Source organism: Mchenga conophoros, linkage group LG17, assembly GCF_057382185.1.
Source record: "Mchenga conophoros isolate Kocher_MC1m ecotype Shallow Benthic linkage group LG17, M_conophoros_male_GT1.1, whole genome shotgun sequence".
Lineage (NCBI taxonomy): Eukaryota > Metazoa > Chordata > Actinopteri > Cichliformes > Cichlidae > Mchenga > Mchenga conophoros.
The window spans coordinates 40,142,868-40,168,986 of NC_140542.1; the positions used below are offsets into that span (position 1 = coordinate 40,142,868).

At 46.4% G+C, this 26,119-nt stretch overlaps 1 protein-coding gene across 4 annotated transcripts in view; it reads left to right on the top strand.

Annotated features, from left to right (window-relative positions):
• dennd1b (DENN/MADD domain containing 1B) overlaps positions 1–26,119 on the top strand; it is a 92,590-nt gene that overhangs the window by 19,484 nt on the left and 46,987 nt on the right. For 2 of the 4 annotated variants that reach the window (XM_085252688.1, XM_085252686.1), the window contains exons 3-7: positions 435–478; positions 16,979–17,028; positions 17,800–17,919; positions 22,493–22,562; positions 24,134–24,214. In XM_085252688.1, the coding sequence (XP_085108814.1) occupies positions 435–478; positions 16,979–17,028; positions 17,800–17,919; positions 22,493–22,562; positions 24,134–24,214 (365 nt within the window). Of the gene's footprint in view, positions 1–434; positions 479–16,978; positions 17,029–17,799; positions 17,920–22,492; positions 22,563–24,133; positions 24,215–25,071; positions 25,132–26,119 lie in introns of all 4 variants that reach the window. The other 2 variants (XM_085252685.1, XM_085252687.1) reach the window with 2 other exon arrangements.

The following is a 26,119-nucleotide window of genomic DNA, read 5'->3' on the forward strand; positions in this document are numbered from 1 at the left end:
AGAATAATAACAACAACAACAATAATAATAATAAACCTTTTAGTGTAAGATTTACATCTCCTCAGCAACACCAGGCTTGAATCAATGTAGCAATAATTAAGCAAATAAACTGGGGTGCGTGTTACTGCGGCTTAAACGTGCATGATTTGGTGCGTAATATAAACTCATATCTACAACGAGAGTATAGATTTGCATATTTACAGCGCATGCAGCCGAGACACTCTGTGTCTTGTCTTTCACTGTGCGCTGCTCACTCTGTGCATGCGCGAGTGTGTGTGTGTGTGCGCGAGTATGCATGTGTGCGTGCGTGCACAGACTCACAGCAGCCACCCTTGCCCCCACCCCTCTCATTAATATGTATGTGTTCTGAGGCAGCTAGCAAAGACGGTGTGTTTCTCACCCGCTGATTAATGCTGTCTGTCAATTACCTCTAGATCCAACCGTGCTGTGGAGCTTCCCCCAGGACCACACAGACCAGGTTGGAACACATTCTGCTTTTTCATTCCTCTGTCTGTCTCTCCCCCCAAATCTTCCCCTGGTTCAATGTTACAGACAACCTCTACCACCTCCTCTTCTCACATCTCCCTTCCTTCCTTTTCCTAATGCCCTCACTCACCCTGCCATCCTGTGGTAACCTTCCCCAAAACCTACCACCACCACCTCCGCCGTTCCTTCTCTCTCTCCCCTCCTACTCTCCGTCTCACTGTACGTCTGTTGTTGGTAATGAAAAGCAGTGAGCAGGTCTTCAATAACTGACGAATCAGTAATTATCATGCAACCGTGACAGGAATGCGCACCTCTGTTTTCCTCTCTGTGTCTCGTTGTCCTCCTGTTTGCCTTTTGTTTCCATTTATTGTTCATTCGAAATCGGAAATAAAAATAAAACATCTGTTTTGTGCTCTTTGGCTCAGCGTTCTGATACAAATCACTCGGAGGGTTGGTGTCTGTTACCAGTTTGTGAGACTTAAATTCCAAATCATACTCCGACTTTATTTATTTTTCTTCACTTTAATGGAGTTTCTCACCAAAGCAGAGAACGTGGGGAAACCATTTGTGCGATGAAGTTAAGCAGTCAGGTGATCACAGGTTCGAACGGGCTGCAAACTTTAACCGTTTGAAGTCTGAGTCTGCCCAAACGTCCAGCCGCTCAATCCTGGGTTCACTCTAAGGATGCACCAGTGCTATATGGCAGACATTAACCACAGGTTCACATTAAATACACGTTGTTTTTGGTTAAAATGCAGTGCCGCGCTCTCTCATGGGACGCCTTCGGTCCCCGAGCCTCATCACTCCCTCATTGGTTCAAATAAGAACCAATGAGGGAGTGAACGTGACCTGAAAACCTTCCTTTTTAAAAAAATACTTTCTCTTTATTGATTTTCATCTTAATTTACTTACAGAACTAAAGAGGGCAAGGGAAACCAACACATTCACATATGTTCACATATTCCAGAATACACAACGCCTTGTTTTACTTACACATACTACATATTACACAGGTGCATGTTCCATTCAAACAGATTCGCAGCTGTCCCTCTGCATCACAGAGGTATCCGTTTCTAGTCTCTTGACGTATAACGATCCCATCGTTCCCAAAGTCTCTCTCCTTTCTCCTTCTGTAGCCGCAGTGAGAGGGTAATCAGTTCCATATGATGAATTGTGTTAATAATGTCTATGACCAGCTTCTGTGTGGGGGGGCTCCTGAAAACCTTCCTAATGCTAGTCACAGCTTTTCTCAGCTTCTCACGGGGAAATTGTGAACTCTGGATTAAATATCGTTTCATTTAAAAGTCTCTTTACCCTCAGAAAAACACAGCAGCCCAGCGGGGTGTCGTGTTTTCTCTATTAAACCCAACTTGATCAAAACAGTAACGCAGCCTTTAACAACGTGCGTGTGCCCATCATCGGCGAGCGGAGGCTGAGAGAGAGAAGACAGGACGGGCTGTACATTGTGTTCGGTGCTAAAAGCAACCACAGAGCAGATCCTGGAGCCGGATGGCTGGACGGATGACTTTGGGCAGCCTGTCAGCTGAGAGGAGGGAATAAACAGACGTGTAGCTGATAGACTCCAATATGTGGCGAAGGTTACGATAGACTTCAACACAGCAGCATAGCTAGTGAGTTTAAACAGCTCTCCTGCCTCTCTGATCCACTTTGAGAAATAAACTGAGTTGTAGAAAGATGCTTCAGGCGATGTCTGCCTGCCCCACAAGAACCAGAGCGTGCTATCAGAGTACGAGGTAAAGGCAGTGAGGGAATGGGAGAGCGAGCAAGAAATTACACACTTGCAGAGGGAAGAACAGGAAATGGAAGCGAAGGGGGGGAACTGAAATGAAGACGTAAACATAGGGCCAACACGGTTTTTGTGTTGACGCGGGCCTCGTGCATCCTCTCCAGCGTGGCTGTCCTTTTTAGCCCCCCGCAACCTCGCTTTTCTTTCATTCTGTTGTCGACCAGATCGTTTGTGTGGATAAGATGGCCCTTAAGATGGCCAGTTAGCCTGCTGTGTACAGAGGGATTGGCCCTTTCCCCCGTATACATAAAGGCTGTATTCACGGGCCTCATTACCAGGATTAAGGCTCCTTTCCTCCTTTGTGGCTCTGAGGGCTGGAGTCCTCTGTAGCCACAGTCTCGCTCTCTTTCTGTGGCCCGAGCTGGCCGGCATATGGCGGCAGCAGCCAGCGATCTCTGCAGAGGGGCTCGCAGCTCAGAGCGAGGCCTCCTTTTGTTTAGGCCGTTATTGTTGCTCAGCGTAATGACATTTGTAGGCCGTAGGATCAGGGTGGAGGGGTTAGTCTACCCCAGGGGAGAAGGGGTAGAGAGAGGAAGAGGGAGAGAGGGAGAGAGAGTGGGATGGAAGGAGGGGGAGAGGCAAAGACATGCAGACAGACAGGAGTGTGGATTATGGAAATATGAATTGATTTTTTTCTCCTGTTCAGTGGTAGAATAGAAAGCTCAAAGGAGAACAGACTGCAGGCTGGCATGCCGGGGTGGTGCTAGGGAAATGTGAAGCGAGAGGTGCTCGCTCCTTCTCTCCCCCCAACACGATTTCTCTATCAACCCCTGAGACTTGTGCCCTGGTCATCCACAGATGCCATTTGGACAGAGAGAAGCAGAGATGGAAGAGAGAGAGGAAGGGAGGGAGGGGAGAGAGAGGAAGGGAGGGAGGGGAGAGAGAGGAAGGGAGGGAGGGGAGAGAGAGGAAGGGAGGGAGGGGAGAGAGAGGAAGGGAGGGAGGGGAGAGAGAGGAAGGGAGGGAGGGGAGAGAGAGGTGGCTAAAGCATATATTTGAATCATAAGAAGGACTTTTTTTTTCTTCTTTTTTGCAAATGAAGCAGACAGATGGAAATCTGTCCGTTTCCTCTCAGATCTCATCCCAAAGTAGTGGAAAACACACACACACACACACACACACACACACACACACACACACACACACACACACCACAGTGTGGTATAGAAGGCCCACTTCTGTGTAAAGAACAGAGGATAATATGATAAACACTCAGCAAGTTCCACCAACAGAGGACCAACTTGCAGAAACTGTCTGCAGCTCCACCTTATTTCAAAATGTGAAGTTAGTCACTCGGACACTCCCTTCTGCAAATTTTCTGTGCTTTCGAGTGTAAAACTCAGTTTTCCATCTCAAATGCTGCAGTTTTATTTCCTTGTTTTTACTTTCACTCTGTTTAATCAGTTAACCAGTTTAACAAATAGTCACGTAGTCGAGCCCTTTAAGCTTTGCATAAAATGAAAAGCATGAATCATCTCGGGGAACGAGAAGTTTAAGACTTAAATTTATGTAAGTCTGGAAAAACGATGAGACAAGGATCCCAGAGCAGAGCAGAGTCGATGCATCTCCACCAGTCCACTTACCTGGACAGCGATTGGTTGGAAAAATCAGATTTATTTTTAGTAACTTCGAAACAGAAATCCAAATTGACCCAGCATCCCCCCAGTGGGAGTGTTTCTGTTATCCATACCATTTGATATCAAGAGAATTGTTTTCCTTTTTCACTAATAATAGATATTTGCACGTATGCTTAAAGGTTTGTGTCGGGCTGTTTCATACCTGCTGAAGATGATTGTGGCAACTGAAACTAGTTGTTGTTACTCTCAGGAAATCCACGGCTGAGTCGATTTCCTGAGTGGTCTTATCTTGTGTTTGTAATGATGTTCTTTTCTGTCTTGTTGCGACTGTCACATCATCTCCATCTCTGCACACAGATCTGTCCGTCCTCTCCTTACGCTCCCCTCTGGTTCATCAGCCTTCATGTTTCCACAATCCTTCTCTCATATTTCCCCTCATGAGCCACTGTTGCATGAAATTGCAAATTATACACACGCAGTATCTTTTTTTTTCATCCACTCTGGGTTCAGCATAATATCAAGAGAGAAATAAAGGAAATATTGAATTATGAATAGTTTTTACTGCAAGGCCTTCTTTTAACTATTAAGGTTGATGTTAACTCTCCGTGGCTATTCCACACATTTTACTGTAATAAGGAAGCTTTGATCTTCCTGCTACAAACTGCATCGAGTTGACTGTAAAACATGCTGTTTTTCATTTATGCCAAGGCTGCGGTTCAAATTCGATTTTAAGGAAAAATCTGTGCTTTGATACATCGCTATGTAGAAATCACGTTTTTATTAAATGCATTCTGGGACGTATTCTGTGGAGAAATTATAGTAATCCACTTTTCCTCTTCACTGTGTGCGTTTCTTTTGCTGCCATGCAGTTTTAAGTTAAAATGCGCTTTGTTTCCTCGGTACAGGCCTGCTGTGTCTTTGTGTGGATTCACAGCTCAGGTTTGCAAAATTTCATCCGATCGAAGGATGGATGTCCAAGGTTGACGTTTGGTCATGATACGCCTCTACGTTTGGCATGAACCAAACACGGCATATTACGGTTTGGCGATATATAAAAATTTTCCAACCAACAATCGTCAGTCCGATAACCTATGGAAGCCCGTTTCTGCCAAAAAAAAAGTATCTATAACTCGAAATTTCGAGAAAATAACTCAGAATTTTGAGTTATGGATTTGTTTTTTACTTTTTAGTGGCGGAAGCAGGCTTCCATAAAAAACCGATGATAGGCGACTTTTTAATGGGCAGAGCAACGTAACCTGATGGGCTGATTTGCACATTTAGAATTTCTAAGCTTTGTTTGGAGGGAATATTTTACCTTCTCTTCTTCTTTGTTTCAGGATTAATGTCGACGAGAGAGATGAGATTTATAATGCAGGATTTTTTTTCTTTCTTTTTTTTTTTAAATGTGCCAAATCACACAAAAGGCTGAACTTTACATCAGAGATTTTTTTTAACGTGTGCTGGAAGAGACCACTTTTTTGTTTAATCGTGTATTTCTTGTTTCCCTCCTCTCCATTCTGTTTTTTTAATTTAAATAAAATGTTTTGGGGGTTTTCTGAACACCGGCTGCTGCCGTTCTTTCTTTCTGTTATGAGTTTCAGTAAATGAATCGCTGCTTTTGCTTGTAGCTGGAGATGTTAAAACAGCGCTGTTATTTTTTCCGTTGACTGCTTCTCTTAGCTTCAACCAACCTTAATAGCAAACTTACTCACAAACGATGGGCGAAGGGCTCGGCCTATCGCCGATTGTCGATATATTCGTCCAATCTCCCAACCTTACGGCAGACCAGCACCTCGCACCAATCGTCGAGCACGGTGGTGTGAGGAGAGGAGGTGATCTGGGCATGTTGGAGTCGTTGAGTTGACCATGAACCTCTTTGTATTAAAGACAGTTAAAGTATGGCCTAAAATTGGGTCATAAAACAGGAAATAACGGCGAGCACAGCAGCAGATCTACGACCGAACGGCTGAGACGGGGAAGAAAGATGAAAGTGCTGCGAGGACACTCAAACTGAAATGAGGGCAAATGCCCACAAACCTCAGTCAGCTAAAGATTATTCACAAACATGTCTGCCTGATACAGTCGATACAGAAAGTGTACAGTACTACACACTGCTTCTGCATTTGCAATGATTTAATTTAATATTAATGAGAGTGTAAACTGTAATGTTGTTGTTCATCCCAGTGTAAAGATGACTGGGTTATTTTCACCCTGACATGGAAAGCCTTATAGAGCTATTGTCTTTGTGGTTCTTTAATTGTGACCACCGTTGTCACTGAGATGTCATGACTTCAGGCTAAACTTGACGTGTTTCCCCGTCACACAGTCCTGTATATCTGTCTCTGCTGGAAAGCTCGCCGAGTCATCAGCCAGACAGGAAGAAGGGGAGGGACAGACAGAGGAAGAAAAAGAGCGAAGAGAGGCAGCGGTCTCTCGAGGCTTCATCCTCGGCAGCTTTCAGCGTTGCTCTGACACCGTGCTCCATCAGGACCGGCTGCCTGACACGCCGTGATTGGTGGCCACAGTTCTGTGGACTTGGCCCTGGGTGGGGGAGGCAGGGAAAGGGAGGTCGATTGGATTGGTGAGACAGCAGCGGTCTGAGGGATGGAGGTAAAGCGTAGGAACCGGTGGACATGATTGGTGACTTCAGCCCTGAGGGAACTGAGGGTTGACCCCAAGGAGAAGAGGATAAAGTGGGCGAGAGCGGTGGTGAAGGAGTCCTTGTGGGTGTGCGAAGGCAGGGCCCAGACATGCTTCAAGACGATGATGCGTTGTTGTCGGTTGATGCCCAGTGGAGCAAAATAGAAAAGCAGTAGGAGAACAGATGGATATAATAACAGGAAAGTTTGAATTAGATCAGTGTAAAAGGAGAAGACGGCGACGGAGGTTGGAGGCACTGTTGTAGATCACATGGTCAGCTCGCAAACCTGTGAGACACTGTTGTGAAAGTCTGTAAAAACATGGGAATTATTACCTTCTTTGGGTTTACACGTATGGAGGTGTGTGTGTGTGTGTGTGTGTGTGTGTGTGTGTGTGTGTGTGTGTGTGTGTGTGTGTGTGTGTGTGTGTGTTGCTCAGCGTGTCACAGGGCCTTGTCTTTCCCCTTCACTGCACCCTGACAGCAGTGTCAAACAAGGCCTCATATGATCTGTGTATGTCTTTGAGAATATGTGTGTGTGTGCGACTGGGTTGATACTGTTTTTATTCTTCCTTCTAACCCTTTTCACCTCACATCCCTCGGGTGTTCCAGGGTCTTGCCTAATGGACAGTCTCGCCCCACTAAGCTGGCCTTTGGCTCAGGCACTGAGCTGGACGCCTAACTAGGGGCCCTTTGTTGCTCATGGGTCTTGATTGCACTGACCTCTGGGCTGCCTTCCTGGGAGAAGAAGAGTAGTAGAGAGGGAAAAGGAGAGCAGGGGAAGTGTTTTCACGCCCCGTTGCTCACATCTCTCCGATATCGGCGAATGACTGGCGAAGAGAAATCGGTAGGAAAGAACTGTTGGCTGTTTCCCAACCTGCAAGTGAAGAGTAGTGGATTCAGCTACATACACAGATGTATGCAGTTAATCTGTACATTATCTGAATTCAGTTTAGGAAGAACAAACTAGTAGGTTTATTATATTCCTCCATTTTATACGTGCAAGCCGGGAAGCTGTGCTGGAGGCAGCTGTTGCACACGTGGCCACGGCGAGGGAACAGAAATTTAGAAACGGGGAACTGGGAGAGTTTTAGCAAAAACATCCTTCCACCTCCTGCTGCACGGGTCATCGGAGGTCTTTGTTCAGGGTAACGTGCTGCTATCTCCAAACAGGTTCTGCACATGAATCTCCGTCGTCGCATTTTGTGTTGAGCTGCCGTGTCTGGACGAGCTTTGGTTGTTTTTGAAGAGACGCCAAAAAGCCGATTTTTGCCTGCTGTCAACACAACGTTGGATAAAAAGTTTACGGCTTTTCTTTTAGGACTTCTAGAAAAAGATGCCATTAAATGTGTTTGAACACTGAAAGGATGCTCCTCAGAGTCCCAGCAGAGTCGCAGCCAGACAGACTCTGGACAGTCAAAAGAACGAGACCCATGCGAACCAGCTCATGTACATATACTCAGCTATAATAATCACAGTGATAATTTTCAGACAGTAATTGGTTGTGCTGCCATTAAACTTGAAGCCCTCCACTTTTCAACAGCATCCTTTCACCTCCCGACTAAATTTAGGCAGAAACGAGTCATTTTTTCTCTTTTAGCTCAGAAATGAACATCCATGGATGTCTGGTGCTTGCTATCGTCTGATGATAAATTTATCTGCGGTCGTAAACCTGTGACCTCCTCTTGAAACAGGAAGTCTTGGCCTGGCTACCCAGAAGTCCCCAAATACCGGCCGTAATCTCCAGAGTCTGCCGACTGCAGCCGATGAGTTCCCAGCTTGAACGTATGCAAACTGGCTTCAAAGAGACCCTCAGATTCTCATCTGCTCATCTGCTAACTCTTTGTGTGTTATGGCCGAACTCACAGATGAGGAAACGAATGCTTTACACTTGCAAACAGGTTGCTCCTGTCAACCAGGAAAGCCTCTTTTTAATGGTTGTAGACGACGGGCTCACCCGAACTGCATACCGCTGTTGCCAGGAGAGCTATCACACGCACAGCAATGTGGCTTAATTGGGCATGCTTTTTTTTTTCTTCCCTTAACTACCCCATACAAGGCACAACCAGCAGCCACCAGTCAGAGACAGAAATGGCAAAAATGACAAATGAATAGGGTGTAAAGGGAGAGAAGGATGGAGAGGAGAAGGAGGAAGAGGAGGACGCAGCGATGCCCCGACCCTCTCTGCTAGATTCCTTGTACATCTGTCAATGAGACGTCCACCGCCAAATGTTTAGGAGCCGGTGTTGCACTACTGCTCCCCTGCTGAGCTTCAGTGTATACATTCTGTTTGTGTGTTAGTCCGCGCGTGTGTGTGTGTGCGCGTGTGTGTCGAGAGTGTGTGACGCCATGTGTTAGAGGCAGGCCCACATCAGGGTTCATACAGTCGAGCTAAGCCCGGTGGGAGTTGAAAGCTTAAAGAAGGAAATCCCCCCCCGGCTGCTCAGTGCACGCACACACACACGCACATGCACACGCACACACACACATATGCTATATCCCGCTCCCTCTCCTCCTGGCACTTCATTAATGAAACCCATGCTTGTATGTTTGGGGCATATGCAGCTCTCTTGGCCCAAAACTCTGTGTGTGTGTGTGTGTGTGTGTGTGTGTGTGTGTGTGTTAGGGGGAGATGTCTCACTCCCCATCACGTGGTTATATATTCAGTGGAAGATCTCAGCAGAGGCATAATACTGCTGCTCTCCCCTGTCTGAGCCCATCTGTGATATGTAGACAGGACATCAGCAGGACAGGGTATTAGCACTGGAATAATGTGCAGTGTTATTGTTGACGCCGCTCTCCGAGCAATAGCCCCCCCCCCCCCCCCCCTCGTAACATAAATGCACCCATTGAGGAATAAACTCAAAATAAATTGGTGTAATACAGTAGGTGCCATGTACTGACCCCAGTAGAGTGCTTTAAAATTGGAGGTGACTCATTTACAGCTGTTGGCCATGGAGTGAGTTTGGGGGTTGGACAGACGGCGGTTAAGGGGGTGTCATGTGTTTTATTATTACTGACTTATAACTGAATTCATCCTGCGTGTGTGTTGTGTCCTAAAAGTGTAGAAAAGCAATCAGAGAAACGGTTTCCTCCCCTTGTTGGATCTTACCGAGGACATTCTGCTCGTGGATGCAAAGTGACGTCACGTTTGTAGTCGAGGGGTGCTCGGCCTTTTTTTAATTCTTGCTATGGTACTTTGGGCTGCTCGTTTACTGCAGAGGGTCTCCACAGCAGGTAGCTTCACTGTTTGATTTGGACGAGTTTTGTGCCGGACGCCCTTCCTGACACAACCCCAAAGCGTGTCTCCGGCTGTAGAGGTGGCAAATTCACATATAGTAGGAATAGGTAAATGCGACTGTCAGGTGTTGGTAGGTGCTTTAAAAGGCCGCAGGATCAGTCTGCCAGCTTTAGCACCATCTGAGCTGTGGCTCTGACAACATGGGGATGTTGTTAATCAAAAATAACCTCCTTCAGTCGAGACGCGCCGCACCAGAGGGGGTCACTGGGAACAGGAACTCGTAGAGGGAATTAGAAAAAAAATCCAGAAGGGCAAAACTCCTTCTTCCCTCCATCTCCCTCTCCAATCAGCCGGGGCAGAGCGAGCAAGAATGTGAAAATGTAACGCCCCCGTGTCAATTTGAAAGTGCACTTTATAGGCTCATGTGCCCCTCCACCTCTCTCCCCACCGCCTCCCCATCCCACTTCCCCCACTATTCTCAAGCAGCTCTGTTGCTTTGGTCCGGCTCTGAAGGCCGTTCTTATTACCGGCACAGAGTGCAGGTCAGAATGGCAAGCCGGCAGCATACTATTAAAGCCTAATGAAAGGAATCTCTGCAGGGTCTGAGGTCTGTAGCGGCCAGAGGAAGCTCTGCCTCTGCCCATTGTTCTTCTGCTCGTCTCCTCGCTCTTCTCTCTCATTTTTTAGTTTTTTTATTCCATCGCTAAATCTGGCATCTCCCCCGTCTCCCTGTCATTTCAGTCCTCTTCTTTGTCTTGTCCGTGCTCTACATCTGCTGGAAAATTCCCCTCTACATGTGTTTGCATCGGGCATCTCCAATCTGATGAGCTGCCTGGAAAATGTAAGCGGAGACATCTTGGAATCGTGACATGAAACTCCCTCAGATAAGAAAATGCATTTGTGACATTGAGCCCCAGCATAGACTCGTTCATGGACGCCGAACTTAAAGGTCAAAGGGCGTCCTCTTTCTGTAACTTGATTAACACTTTTCCATTTTTCCTTTCGGCGCTGAGTTCTTGGACACGAGCTGCCTGAGACGACACTTTACAGCGACCACCACAGTTTTTATCTTCTGCCTAGAAAACAATTGAATCATTCAGGAAGATGGAGTGGCTCGGTAGCCATTATTGGAAAAAGTTACTTGTATTGATTGCTTGATACTTGTAAAGGACTGCATTAATATGATGTAGTCTATAATTTGACAGTAGATTAATCTTTCGTTCCTTTTCTCAATCTATTGGTTTAGAAAATTGATTGAACAGTGCATACAAGGTGTTTGTGCGGGAGGCCACAAAAATCAAGAATTTTGATTCGGTCTAGTTTGGTTTGGACAAACGAAGGCTGGGTTTACGTGTCTCCTCCTCTCTGTGCTTCTGTCTCAGTAAAGTCTCCTGTAAGCTTCAGTATCTGGTGCAGTTTGGAGTTCATTGAACAAACAGGAAATTGTTCAGGAAGTTTGCTGTTTACAGTTAGATCACAGACCTGCTCTCTGACGGCAGTCGTCGGGTCGCCAGTCGCTTGGCGGCTGCAACAGTTTCAAATCCACTGCTGTCCCCTATCAAGGCTTCATACAATCACACATTTTTATTCTGCATTATTTATTTTTTCCTCTCTCTCTCAAACCAAGGCTCAGCTGTCCTTGTGCCTTTACACGTTGCAAATGAATGCATATCCATGCAAATTCTTAAAAAAGAAAGGCTGAGAATTTGAATATTTTGCTTAAAGCTGCACCCAGGTCGACCCTGCCATTCGGCATTTGAAAGCAGCGTGTCTGTTTGAATACTGAGGATCTCTCTTTGTCATGTTCGCCAGAGGGGCCGGGTGAGCGAACCAGCACCGGCAGGATGGGCAGAGATCGGCTGGGTAGCTGCACACAGACAGACTAATTGGGAAAAGGGGGGCGAAAGAGGGGACGAGGGGTTTCGGTGAGGGCGAGGAAGAGGTGGGGTATGCAGGAAGGGGGCAATCGAAGATGACGACAGGGGGGTTTAGAAGGGAGGTGAAAGAGGACGGAGGCTGGGGGGGATGGAAGGAAAAGAGGAGGTGATGGAGAGGGCGCAAGAGAGTGCGAGAGGAAGAGGTGAAGGAAGGGTGAGTTTAGATACTGTGCTTTCCAGCACTGATGTGTTAGCAGCCCTGCTGACTATTTCATTAGACTGCTGAGGGCCGGCTGGATGACCCGAGTCCCTACCTGCTGCAAAGCGCTGTGGTCTTATAGCGCGTGTTTGACACACGAGATAACCTTGCAAAAAACAGTTTTCTTGCACTTATGAAAGATTCACAGGAAGTGACCTAAAGCAGGCCCGTTCATGCATCTCGTTGAGGAAGACGACCCACTTGGGTCATTTTAAGAATCTATTACAGTTAAGAGATTGTGGATTTTGCTTTTTGAGACGTTGGTGTCACACTGTGTACGAAGGCTCCTAAAGATTCAGATTCTGCCTTTTTTTGCTTTAATTTGCCTAAAATGAGTTTTCCTGACAAATAATTCATTAGCATATTTCCGTTTTACAGGTTTTTAGAAGTAAACATGTAGCTTCATGATAGTAGTTCAGATTTACTTGATTGCAGTTTCAGTATTTTGTGGCTCCGTACCTTTTAGGATGCTAATAGTGTGCGTTTGCATACTCAGCGCCGACGTTGTTAGCCTGTTGGAGTAACTCACGACTGGTTTGTTGACTCGTACACATTAGCTGACCGACGCACCGAGCGTGTTTCGCACTTCTGTAGCTGTGTCGTCATAGCGACGCACAGATGTGAAGCGTTTTCGAGCACGTCTTCCCAGCTTTAATCGATGTCCATGTGGTTAAACTCTTACTGTAAAGGCCTGACTCTGGTGAGGTAATCGCTCACAGCGAACATCTTGTCCGCATTATTTTTGAGTTATTTTGTTTTTCTTTAGTAATACAGCGCAGACTTTTCAAATCAGTCTGCACTTCTAATTGCATTACCAGGAAACGATAACTTAACTTTGACCAAGAAAATAAAAAAGTAGAAGCGGACACCACGTGGTGAATTTATACAGTGAAAGACTAAAACGGTCCAGCATGCTTTGAAAACAGCTGACAGTAATGTAAAGTGTGTCTGAATTGCAGTAATGGGCTAACACGCACACACACAAAGAAAGCCCTGCGATTTAATGCTTTAGGGTCTGATTCTAATATAAGTATATCTGTGTTACATTTACAAATTTGCCTGCCACCAGTCTCCATTCCTCCTAAAGCTGCTCTCTGTCTAGAAGGCTCTAGGGCCTGCTGAGCCAGGCTGACTGAGACGGGTAGCTAGCAGCATTGATCTGGCTGCAGTAGCCAGGGGAATATAAAGCAGGGCAGGGGCTTAAAGTCCTGAGCCCCCCCCATCCTACCCCCAGGGAGGAGTCTTCGCTGCATAGGGAGAGGGCCATGAACTGCAAGCTGCTTCTCATTCCCTCCTTTCTTTCCTCGCCTCCCTGTGCTGTTGCATCCATCCTCCTCCACCTCTTCCTTCCTTCTGACATTCACTTTGTCACTCTCTCCCTCTGACTCCTTCCTTTTCTCCTCCACCCTCATTCCTTCTCTGCCTTCATCCACATTTCTCTACAACACTTGTGCTTGTCTGCCTCCGTCTGTGTGCAAGAATATGGGAAAGTGAATGTTACTCATGAAGTTCACGCTCGAAACGAAACACGTGGCCGACGCTGACTTTAGCATGTAGTCTGCATTTTTCTTTCCTCGCTGTGATCCTGAAAACCCCGCCCCCCTTTTTAGCAACCGCCCAGAAGAAGAAGGTGCACAGGTGTGTGTGTGTGTGTGTGACAGCCAGGCCCACACATTGTGATCTGTTCCACATCAAACCTCTCAGCCCCCAGTGTTTTGCTCAGCCATATATAGCTACAATTACTTCTAAAGAAATTAGGGTAGAGCTGGAATAAAAGAGAAGTTTAGGTCTGTTTTTTTTAAAGTAGAAATGTAAGAGTGTCGCCCTGCTCTCAAAGTTTGTTGCTCTTCCCTCCTGTACCGCACTGTTCTGTGGGGCTGCAGTGCAAAGCTGCACAGTGCTGCTGCGCGCTGTTGTAGTGTTGTGGTGCAGTGATAGCGCGCTCGTCCGCTGGGGGAACCCAGAGCATTCTGTCTCACTGAGTGATACCCCTGTCTCCACTCACGATAAACAGCGCACACAGACACACACACAGACACGCACACACAGACACACACAGCAGTGTCTGCCAAGCCCAGCCTAGCAGCAGATTCTTCCCTCACACCCGCCTCCCCCTCTCGCAAAGCTGCAAATATATTAGCTGCCTCTTTTTCTTTTGTCTTGGGAAAATGGCAAGTGGGGGTGTCTACATGTGTGTGCGGTTGCGCACGTGTGTGCTTAGTGTACTAAGAAACTGTGGCAGAACATCCCCTTTGTGCCGTTGGTGTTTAGATATCCCTGTGGTATAGGGCCCAGTCATGGTGAGAGAGCTGCAGATGCCTTAGTTCCCTGTAATGCAGGTATGATGTAGGAAGAAGAAATACAGACTGACAGATGAGGCAAAGGAAGATTGCGAGCTGAAAATCACATACAAGCAGTCGATTTCTTTGGTTAAAACAGAAAGAAATATTGGAACAGCAACACTGTTGGGCTCGGCATAAAGGGTCGATTCAAACACACACACTCGCACGCACACGGTGCATTTTCCTCCTCTTATTTCTTTTGGTTCCCAGCCAGCTAGACTGTCCAAGTGAAGACTTCTGATAGTGAAATCTGCAGAATATCCTCTACAGTGGGGACACCGATTCCTCGTCTGTTTCAAACGATTTCAACAAAACAAACATAAATAAAAAATTTCACACAAAATGAGCCTTAAAAGCAAAAGATGTTCGAAAGTCCCGCCCCTAATATTTAACATGACAGTTTTCATGAAGAAAACATCCATTTACTTTGTTTGCAGATGGAGGCAGAAATCTGTGGCTATGGTTACCACAGTTACCTAAATGACAGTTTAAAGGGACACTTATCAAAAAATGTTTCTATATTTAATACTTTCTGCACGAGGGACGTGATGGTGTCATTGACAGAAGTGACCATCGGTGCTAACGAGTCAGAGTTACACCGGCGTATCGAACTGAAGCCTGAATGGACGTGCACCAATTCACTGACTGTCGGCTAAAGCGAGCAGCTACGCTCTTATTTTAATGAGCACAACAAACATTCCCAAATCTTTTTCTTCTAACCAGAAAATCTTTCGGATTTGGACTGTGTGCAAACTGCTGCCACCTCATGACAAACTGTGGTTGGAATAAAGAGCAAATCAATTATTGGAAAACAACAGATGAATGTTAAAATACATGTATGACTGAAAAAGGAGAGACGACTTCTTCTCTGACATCAGAAACCATATTTCAGGATGTGCCGCACAATCCTCGGCTGTCCACTCGGTGTAAATGCTAAAGACAGCAGCAGTGTCTCCATGCTGTCTGAGACTTAATGAATATATATATGAGAGAGAGATGGATATATATAAAGATAGAGGGAGCGAGAACATGCCTGCTGCTTTTATGTCATATCACACACGCACAGACGCATCACTTCCTCGTGGTCCTGCGTGAGATCAGAGTCGCAGCAACCCCTCAGCTGCCACTCAAACACAGATACCTGGTGTGGGCGGGGCTGCGACGGCTCAGAAATCTGGCAAGTGGAATGTTTTTATTTGCAGGAGAACGTGTGTGTCTTTGCCCGCGTGTGTGTGTCTGTTTGGCTGTGTGTGCCATATGCGGTGCGCCTGGGAGGGCTCTCTGCAACATATTGGTGTGCGTACGTTAGTGGTTAATAATAGCAGCAAGCACATACAGCGATGGCAGCTCTGATGTGTGTGACAGTTTTACAGCCGCGCACACCCAGAGACGGTAACGCACGTGTGCGTACACACGTATGTACACATGCGCGCACACACACACACACACACACACACACACACACAGACCTCACTGCCACTGAGCCCTTCGTCTTTGCTGAGTTCTCGATTTTATCACAGATCCTGATGAGTAAAAACAACCACTTCCCACCCACCGTGCCTCGCCCTCAGCCCCTCCCCTCATCCTCCATATGTGGGCAAATACAAACATATAGCACAGTTAAACACACACACACACACACACACACACACACACACACACACACACACACACACACACACACACACAAATACACAAATGTGGAGTCTTAACCACCCTGGAAGCAGCCGCTCACATACGTCGTCCTCTCAAAACGCACGCCCGTTCAGCTCATTGTAGCTGTGGGAGTGTTTGTGCTGTGCCAGGTGGCAAGTTTAAGTTTTGATGGGGGGGGGGTCAGCGACTGCTCCCTGCAGAAGCACAGATACCCAACCTGTCCTGGCAAGCAAAAGAAAGGGAGCGAGGGGGAGACGGCAAGAGAGGCCAGAGCATAGCAGAGGGCCACCCAGTCCCTGGGATCAGCCTCAGAGCCTGGCAGAATCTGGCCGAAGCCGAGAGAGCGACCTGGCGCCAGGTTAGCAGGCAGAGCGGGGACGCTCGGCGGCTCTGTGGCCGGTCTGGAGTGGCTCACCCATATGGTGCGCCGCTCTGTTCCTGCTCTCTGTCTAAATCCATATGCCGCTGGTGGAAAGGTGCCCCCGCCCCACCCACCCCCTCCACACTCCCCTAAGTCACAAGGGAGGTGTTTGGAGGTAAAGCCCTGAAGGCTTGTAACCCCCTTCCTACTTCTTAACCCCACAGAGCTGCTTAGCCTATTGTCACTACAATCTGCTACCATAGCCTTCGTGTCCCCCCCCACTCCCCCTCCACCACCACCACCCTCTCTTTCTCCTCTCTTCTTTCTTTCCTTTCTCGTCCTTTTATCTCCCGTTGGCACCTGATAATCGATGAACTTATTAACTGCTAATTATTCAAGCTGTGGATGGAGGATCCCTCGCCGTCCCTCTAAAAGACAGCGAGAGGGAAAAAGGGGGAACTCCTCTCTGTTCTGCCAAATGAAGTGCTTTATATTGCCCATTCGTTTGGATTAAGTGCATTCAGGCTGCAGTGTTTGGGATGTGGAGATTTTGTCAGATTGCTATCAGTAACATTCAACATTAATCCCCATTTTGTTCAGCCAGTTGATAGCACTCGTTTAGCGGAAGCCCCGGAGACTTTCATATGGAAACACGATTTTAATGGGTTTCATCAGTGACGACTGTGTGTGTGCGCGTCTAAAGATGTGCCTTCTACTCTGTTCTGTTTTTGCAGGAGGTCCTTCAGACGATACCAAAGTTCTGCTTTCCCTTTGACGTGGAAAGGTACGATTCCTCGTTTTATTTGAGCAGCGCAGCTCACTTTCACCTGAAGCACACGTCCTCTGCACATACCACGAGGAGCTATAAGCTACTACTTGATGACGTCCACGCCAGCTCACCGGCTTAAAAACTAAAAAGCAAGAAAAACAAACCAAGAAATGAATGCTGCGATCGTCATATTAATGATGAAGCCACAGGTTTTATTAGTGATGCTGCTGATGAGGTCATCAGCGACAGGCCCACACGATGCAGTTGTGGTTAGTGAGATTTCCTGTGAGTGCAAATGTGGCCAAAGTTGAGAATATAAGTGAGCGTGTTTCTGTACGGACTGTAGGTCCAATCAGATCAGCAGCCTGAGAGCAGCACAGCTCTTATTTTTAGTAAGTGACACGGTAAAAACTCCCATTTTTAAAGACAGAAAGGAGAGAGAGAGAGGGAGGGCTCCTTGGTATTTTTACTGAAGCTGAGCTGCTGCCATCTAGTGTTGAAGGCGTGTACTGAGCTTTACTGGAATTTACCTCGGGGTTGGAAAAGCTTTTCACTGTTTTTTTCTTTTGTACCAGTCATACTCGAAATATGTGACATCAGATTTGGAGCTTGACTGGAGATTTAGCTCGTGGGGAGTTTTCCTTTTTGAATGAGGCCTTCTTTCTGGGCCAGTTACATCTAATTGTGTTTTGTTGTGCTGCTTCTTAAATGTGTGTGTTTTCGTTTTAAACACTTGTGAGGTTTTTGTGAGCGTGCACAGCACGTGTCCCTCGTTTTGTCGCCCAGGGTCTCCCAGAGTCAGGTGGGGCAGAATTTCACCTTTGTGCTGACGGACATCGACAGCAAGCAGAGGTTTGGTTTCTGCCGACTCACCCAAGGCTGCCGGGTCTGCATATGTCTGCTCAGGTAACACACGCTCTGTGAAGTGTCTGTAGTCTTATTCCTCCCAAAATGTTTTCTACATTTGTATTTCACTAAGATGAATCCTGAACCTTTAAAGCATCTTTACAGGTTTTTTAATTTTTATTAAAGGAACATCGAACACAATTTCCATAAATAAGCAGCGAGGTTATTAAAAACTGCTCTTCACAAATACATCAAAATAAAGAGAATATGTGTGAGTTGCCGTCTTTATTTACTCGTTCAGATAACTCGGACTTGCTCTGCCCTCTTTAAATAAAAATCATAAATTCTATGGATCGCTGCAGAACTGTTTTTATTTTTTATCTATCAAGTTTGATGGAGAGGAAAAAAAAATTAGCCGATCTTTGAAGTGAACACAGATTTTTTTGAGGCAGCATTTTCATTCATTCTCACACTTCACACTGAGCTGCTCTATGCCAGAATAACAAATTTTATAGTCTCATCTGCCCACACAAATATGTTACTGATGTGCCTATAATTATCCAAAAGTTTAGCACTTTTTGATATTTTCATAGGTGGATTTCTCCTATCACAGCGCACATAAATGAGGACAGCAAACCCACGAAAAGAAAAAAAAAGGCATTTTCTTTGCATAATTGCGCTCCGGCAAAGACTATTATCATTTAATTCCCATGTAATTGCATGTTGACACAGTGTTTTTACAGATGTAATTAACTTTGCCATGACGGAGAAGAAGCCACTGCAGTGACGATCTCAGTGGAGTGGACTGAGGATAGAGCTGAGGAGGGAAAAGTACAAGAACGATATTTTTAATGAAGTCGAACAAATAACAAACCGCACGACGAGGACAAAGGCTTTTTCTGTTATTGTAAAGCTGCTCTCGCCTGTGTGTGTGTGTGTGTGTGTGTGTGTGTGTGTGTGTGTGTGTGTGTGTGTGTGTGTGTGTGTGTGGGGCTGTTGATGGACAGTCGCGGGTTTGTCGCTGCCCTGATGAGCTGCTGTGAAGAACAGTGTCCCTCTTCCCCACACCACCCACCCTTCCTGGCCATCTTCCATGGCCTTTGTTTTTCTTTCTCCCTCCCTCTCTGTCTCTCTTGCTCTCTCTCCCTCTCCCCCTCGCCGTCTCTCCCTCTCTTTTCTCCTCGTTATTCGGCTACTGCCACAGTGCGACAGCAAAGACGCTTGGCCCATAATTATGCATGAAGCTTCGCTGCCAATTAGCAGAGGCTCCCCTGTCCCTCTCGCTGAGTTAGACATGCTAATTCATTTGACATATGATGTATAAAATTCATTATGCATTCTGAGTAGTTTGCATGGCTCGCTTCATTTATAATAATATAATGTATAGGAAGTTGTTTTTTTTTTGTTTTGTTTTGTTCATTTAAAATTGTTAATGCGCAGCTCGGTTATGTTTTTAGTTTTTTACTTTTATTCCATCTTAAATATCCTCGCTCGTCCAGGACACGACGAGCGAGGATATTTAAAAGGATTAAAGTGTGTGCAAGAAATTTGGAAATAAAGTTCCCGTCTTCAAGGTCCTCGGTCGCGACTTTATCTTTGTTTATGATTCGTAAAGATGTTAGTAATACCAGATGGGATTCAAGAAAAAAATTAAATTAAGATAATAAAAGTAGTTTTTTCTTCAAATGTGAAACAAGTCGACGGCGGCCCGGGCCGACATGTTCATATTTGTTCTTCTAGGTCCCAAATATAAAATAGGACTCATTAAAACAGTTTGTGATTGCGCGAGTGCTGCACAGTAAAATTGTCACCTCTGCTTACGGGAGGAAGTGTCTTAATGAGCAGGACAGTTTTATGTGGACGGCTCTTTGTAGTGTCGTCGCTGAAGTCGTGACCAAAAAGACCAGGCTTCCTCCAGGCAGGGCTCACACACACACACACACACACACACACACACACACACACACACACAGTGTACTTTTAATTCTGCCGTTTTCACCCCAGCAGGGTGACCAAAGCCTGCTTTTCGTGTAATTAAAGAGTAAAATAAAGTTTATATCACAGCTGAGGCTCCTGAATCGATTCGACTTGCTTTTGGTTTAGCGTTCGCTCGTCCCCGTACTTAACCCTCGACCCCAGAAAGGAGTCGTGTAAGGCAGTCTTCCAGTGAGCCGTCTACAAAGTGTGAGAGGACTTACGATTACAGGTGCCTGTGCGTTAAATAAGATTTAAGAGCCATCTACAGGAACAGGAATAACTGTCACGCTAAACACCCAACAGGTACTTTATGGGAGGAAAAGAGGCCGCGCGACACCGATGAGCCCCGACATTCAAACCGCCGGGCTAAAACTGCTCTGACCTGTCAGAGGTGCATGGCAGCAGGAGAGGGTCCTTGTGATTGGGTCTTAGGCTTTTTAAGGTAGTTTGTGCTTCGAGGGGACGGCTGCTGCTGCTGGGGAGTTGTGTTGCAACCTGTGGTCTCCTTGGTGGGCAACAAAGTTGCTTTTAACTGTTTAATAAGTACCTCTCTTACAGCAGTAATTTGGCTAATTTGTTTCTTTTTCAGTCTTGGGTTGTATTTTTGCGTCTGCGCGTCCACAACGCTCCGATTACAAAGCTCCAAAGGCGCGTGTTGTCTTCTGTTAGATGGTCCGAGTCTGGGATGAAGAGCGCTGTGAAGGCTGTGAGTGGGTCGCAGATTAACCGGTTCATTCTCTGAGTGCATGGCACTTTGGGAAGACGTGTTTAAAATGGCAGGAGAGATTGCGGGGGCCCCCACGCACCGAGCACTCCAATGATAGATGCCTCTCCGTCTCTATCGGAGGATTTGTGAAGCACAAACAGATCTGAGCAATGAACTGTGACGAGTAGGAGTATCTCTCTGAGCTTTCCAGACTTTCACTTTGCCCATACAGGAAGCAGAGGGGGGGGGAGAGCAAAACAGTGTCTCATTGAAGTTTTATTCATTTGATTGGGTTGGAATAAAGGGGGAAAAATCATCCTGTTGCCGGAATATTGATAATTTGCGGTTGGCTGTCGTCACGGTGATAATGCACTTTTCTGTAAAACTGAAGATTTACGGCACCAGCAGCATAACGAGTGTGAGTCGTTTACGTCTGTGGTGAAAAATGAAGGATTGATGTCCAGAAGCCTGGTTTTTAAACACGAGGCTCAGATAAGCCCGGCCTTTGTTCTCTCTCGGTCTTTATATCAGACTGAAGTTGTGTAAACTGACCCTCGTGCACATATTTGCCTTTTGACGTGGCAGAAATAGGTCTTCAGGTTGATATCCGGTCACCAAATTAACATCCGCGTGTTTGATTGGGCCTCTACAGCAAGTGTGACCCGATTGCGCTAAATCTTTGTGCAGATGTCACAAAATCGTCGCGTTAAGAGACTGATTGTTTCAGACTAATGGTCACTCAGCCTCTCTGATTGGTGCGCTTCGCTGCACCTCTCCTCGTCATTGGCCCCTCGCGGATTTATGCGATCTGAAAATTTGCATCAAGTCCACTTTATTGTTTTCTAGTTGTCTGTTAATTCCAGTCTGCGGAGCAGCCAGTGACCCATGCCCTGCAAACTCCTCTTCCTCCAGCCGACCGTCTGAGACGCAAAACTTTGCCTTTAGGAGTACGAGGCCAATCCAAGGCTTTTAATACGTCTCGATTTGCTAATGAAATAAAAAACAGCCCACGTTTGATTGACCGGCTCGTTTGGTCACTAATTCTTTTTCCCAGCCCTGCAATGCAGGAGAGTTAATGAAGCATTAATGGGAGTCTGTTTATTTAATGGCAGTGCTGGTCCTTACTCAGAGTCATTATACATGCAGTGTTTAAAACTGCATGTTAAGAGCCTGAATGAAATAAAAATGCAATAAGTTGATAGGACACCATGTTTTTAGTATTTGATTGCATAACATTAAACGCGCTGAGGCCTCGCAGCTTTGGTGCCAAAAGGAAAATGTTGGCCATCGTCCACCCAGAAACGAGTCGACTTGGCCAAGAAAATGTCAACTTTGTAAAGAAAGCCATGCTGCAGATGCTTTTAGCTTATGGTGGGTGTACTTGGTGATTAGCTCGAACACAAACACTGCAGTATAAATTATTTTTGAGCTTGTTAATGAATTTATTTATTTTACATTCATTACATAAGGAAAAGCTTTTTTTTCTTCTTCTAAATATGCAAAAGGCATAAGAAGGAGGGGGGGGGGGGGAGGGGGGGGGCATTTTTGTTAAGCCTGTGCATCTGGGAGCAGCATGCTCGTAAACCATAGCATCCCTCCACATCACATGTGGTGCTTTTTCTTTCTTCCTAAAGAATCCATTGTTTTTGTTTCCTCATTTAAGGAGCAGACATGGTGGGAATTCTTGGAGTGCCGAGGGCCCGAAGCACGAAAGAACGCCATAATAAGGACGAGATAGCGTTTAATTCCTCCTCAGTGTAACGACTCTGACAGAGTCCATGCCCTGTATGCAGCGTGCTCTTCAGGTCACGCCGTTCGTGCAACGCACACGTCTGCCGGGGAGCGACGTGCGCGTCCTGCTTTGATTCGTCACCTCCCGGTTTGATGACTGAATGAATGAAAGCTTTTCCCCGTGCTGCACATTAACACGTTCCTCTCTGACTCTTGCAGTTACCTACCCTGGTTTGAAATCTACTACAAGCTTCTAAATACCCTGGCAGACTACTTATCGAAACAACAGGTAATCTGGTCTTTTTCTGTGTCTCGACTATTTACACTTGTGCTCTAATGGAAAACAAAATGAGGAAAGGTGTAGTGGGATTTGCCTGAGAGACACGCAAACACGGCGCCGCGGCGAGATGTTTTCCTGCATTGTGTTCTCGCGCGTCGTCTTTGGCGAGCAGCCGTCTCGGGCTCGACTCGCTTCCTGTTGTTAGCAGCAACAGTGTTGACATTTCACAGACCAAACGCTGATCTGACACTGGAAGTTTTTCCTGATGATTTACTGGAATACAAATCGTTAAGAACAAGAAAATTCCCACACACACACACACACACACACTCTCTCTCACACACACACACTCTCACACACACACACACACACACACACACACACACACACACACACACACACACACACACACTTCACTAAAGTCTTTTCCCCTGACTTTTCGCTGCATTGTACTAGCAGAGGGAGGGGAAATGTAAAATATGCAACAAACTGGGGAGACGCGCAGCGCCTGGTGCAGCGGGTGTAGGTGATGTTTCACTGTTTAGACTGAAGGGAGGGGAGGGAGCTTTGGGATCACTTTCAATTGTCATGTAGTCACTGCTTCTTCCAAGATCCTCTGAGAACAGCGATCAGGACAAAGTGTCTGTCTAAAGTAGACAATGGCAGACACACAAACTCCTGCAGTTCATCAGAATAATCTAATATGAAGAGAGGAGGGGGTGGGGCAAAAGCAGATCAGGACAGTTTGTGCGAGGAAGACGGAGACAGAAGGATAGCTGGAAATCCTGGGTGACTGAAGTGTTAGTGTGCATGATTTGGTTTCTATTTACCCCGCTGTCCGTTCCAGGCGAGAGGGAGATGTTGACAGACGAGGGAAGACAGAAGAGCGATGAGGGTTTAAGGCGAGGGGTAAATGAACTGTTTCCCCAGGCCGTGTTGCTGACCATGCGTGTGAGCATTGAGGCTCTCATGACAGGAGGCTGTTCGATTGCACCCCTCCCTCCTTAACCCTCCTTCCCTTTACTGTATATTGCCGTCTATTGCTTCTATTTCTTTTCCACTTCATGCACGCACACACACACACACAAACGCTCGCGCGTTCATTTCCTGGCGCGAGCAGCGGCTCGTACACAAAACCAAAACAAAGTTCTCAGAGAGGAAGTTGAAGCAAACAGTCGTCCCTCCTTTTTGTTTCTCCAGCAGGAGGCCGAGAGTGTGAACGGTGATCCTGTCAAAGAGCCGTAAGTGCTGGAAGGATCGTCTCAGGCCTGATCTGTGGTCAGACAGAGTTCTCTGCCGGCTTCCTGCGGCCTCTGTCTTTGCAGCGAGGGGTGGGGGCTTAATTACTGACAGCCCGCTCTCGGGCTGTAAATCAACGCCGACAGATAATAAGCGTCTGCTGCTCGTCTTTTAACCTCGCCGTTTCTCGTTAAACGTATGTCGGTCGGATGTTGCGGAGCCCTACGGCCCTGTGGTCTGCAGCAGCGCCGTGTTTGAGATTGACACGTAACTTGTGACATCAACAAGTCGAGTGAATAAAATTCACGCGTCTCTTTTCCTTGTTTGTTTGTCTCCTCTAGAAAAACGACTTGAACGACGTGCTGAACTCCCTCTATGACCTGCCTGTGCCAAAGCCCTTCACGCCCGTCAACCTGAGTGTGGTAGGTATCTTGTGTTCCCCGTTATCAGAGGCAGAGACAGAAAGAGGGGACAGGTGGTGATTGTGGCAGCGTGCAACTTTAAAAAAGAATTAAAGTCGTCACAAAGAAGAAACGAGCACATGAGGGTGGAGGAAAGCGGAGGTTGAGATAAATGAGAGAGCAGAGCAGTAGATGCTGTAGGTGGGAACAGCGACTGACACCCCGTTTGGAAACCCGTTGTTTCGGCGTGCGATGAGCCTGAGCCGGACATGTTTAAAGTGGAAGCCTCCTTTCACAGCTCGCCGTGTCTCCGCTTATCCAAAAAGTGGAACGGCCTAACGAGCTCGGTCGCTGAAAGCCGGCCTGTGACACAGCTCGGCCTCTGTCACGTCCCTGTTCAAGACGAGCGTGATGGTTTCTCTCCAGTATCTGTTTGAGTTTTAGGGCCTCTGTACTGTAACAGCATCAAAGGGTTTCGTGGGAGCCTCTGCCCTCGGGGACCACCTCTCTTTAGTTTTTTTGTTTTTTCGGACCAATTAGACAAACAGCTGTAGAAGAACACTCGTCTAATTAAACATATGAATTTCCAGCCTAACAAGACTAATACAAGGCGATCAATAAATCTCTGTGAAGGCTAACGAGTCCATTTCTTCCCGTCTGAGTGTTGATTGGAAAAGAAGCCCCAGAGAACAGAGGTGATAGCTTCATCTCTCCTTCGCTCTTTTTCTGGAGAAGCCACTAGTTTGATATTTAATTGATGAAGCAGAATTATTCCCTTAAAGTGTGTTTTTGTTTTATCATGGCAGCCAAGAAGAAGAATCATTGTCCCCTTTCATCTGTGAACCCTCTCTCTCTCTCTCTCCCTCTCATTGTGCAAGAATGAGCAGTTGTATATTGCCACTGGGCAAGTACTGAGAGATCAGCGAAGCAAGGAGCCGGTGAGTGGAGGGGAATGAGCGAACGGCAGAGGAGGCGAAATATGAAACTGCTGCTATACTAATCGCATGGGAGCCGCGGATTTCCAATTTGGCCAAATAAGCTGCGCTATCTTTTTAAATATAACAAAAACAAACTATCCTGGGCCTTGGTGTATGTTTCTTCTCCTCTGGAAAACAATCAAACTTTGTAAATGATTAATGCCCTTCCACACTGCTAGATTCTCTCTCTGAATATCAAAAGTCTTTTTTCCCTTCTCTTTATGTTTAAAGCAATTGTACTCAAAAAATCTCCTTGATGCCTTTCCAGTTAACCCACTTTCAATGTTTTTATATAAACAAGTCTTCGAAAGAACAAGGGGGTGGGGGGGGGGGGTGGGGGGGTGATAAGCAAGCAAACAGCCAATGAAAGGCAGGGTTGAGTTGAGGAGCACAGCTTGTGATTATCACAGCATCGCGAATTTGTAACTTTGTTTAGTTACACAGAGCACAAGGAGAGGGAGGCGGAGAGTTACCGTGGTTACGGGTGGCGGTCCTTAGCACCAAGTCCTCGATTTTACACTTTATTTATTTATTATCTTTTATCATAGATGATAGATGGGTAATGGTAGAGGTTTCCAACGACGAGCTGAATTAACTCAACTTTAAAGCTGATGACCAAGTACTAATGCCGTCAACCAATCACGTGTGACTATTTGTGTGCAGTTTTATTTGTTCGCAGCTCTGCATCGGAGCTGCAGCGTAACCACAAACTAACCATCAGAGTTTCTCTACATGAACACGGCGACGCTGCGCCTGATGTTGATTTAACTGTAGCTCTAATCAGCACGTGGAAACCGGAGACGCTCCTTCGCTTTAGTGTTTTCTGTCAGGCATCACCGAGGGCAGGAAAATCACGTGGCTTTGTTTCTTACTTGGCAACAAGCAAAAACCTTGTTTTGGGATGTTAAGGCTGAGCGAGCGTCTGGTTAGTGTTTGCAGTGCGTGAGCT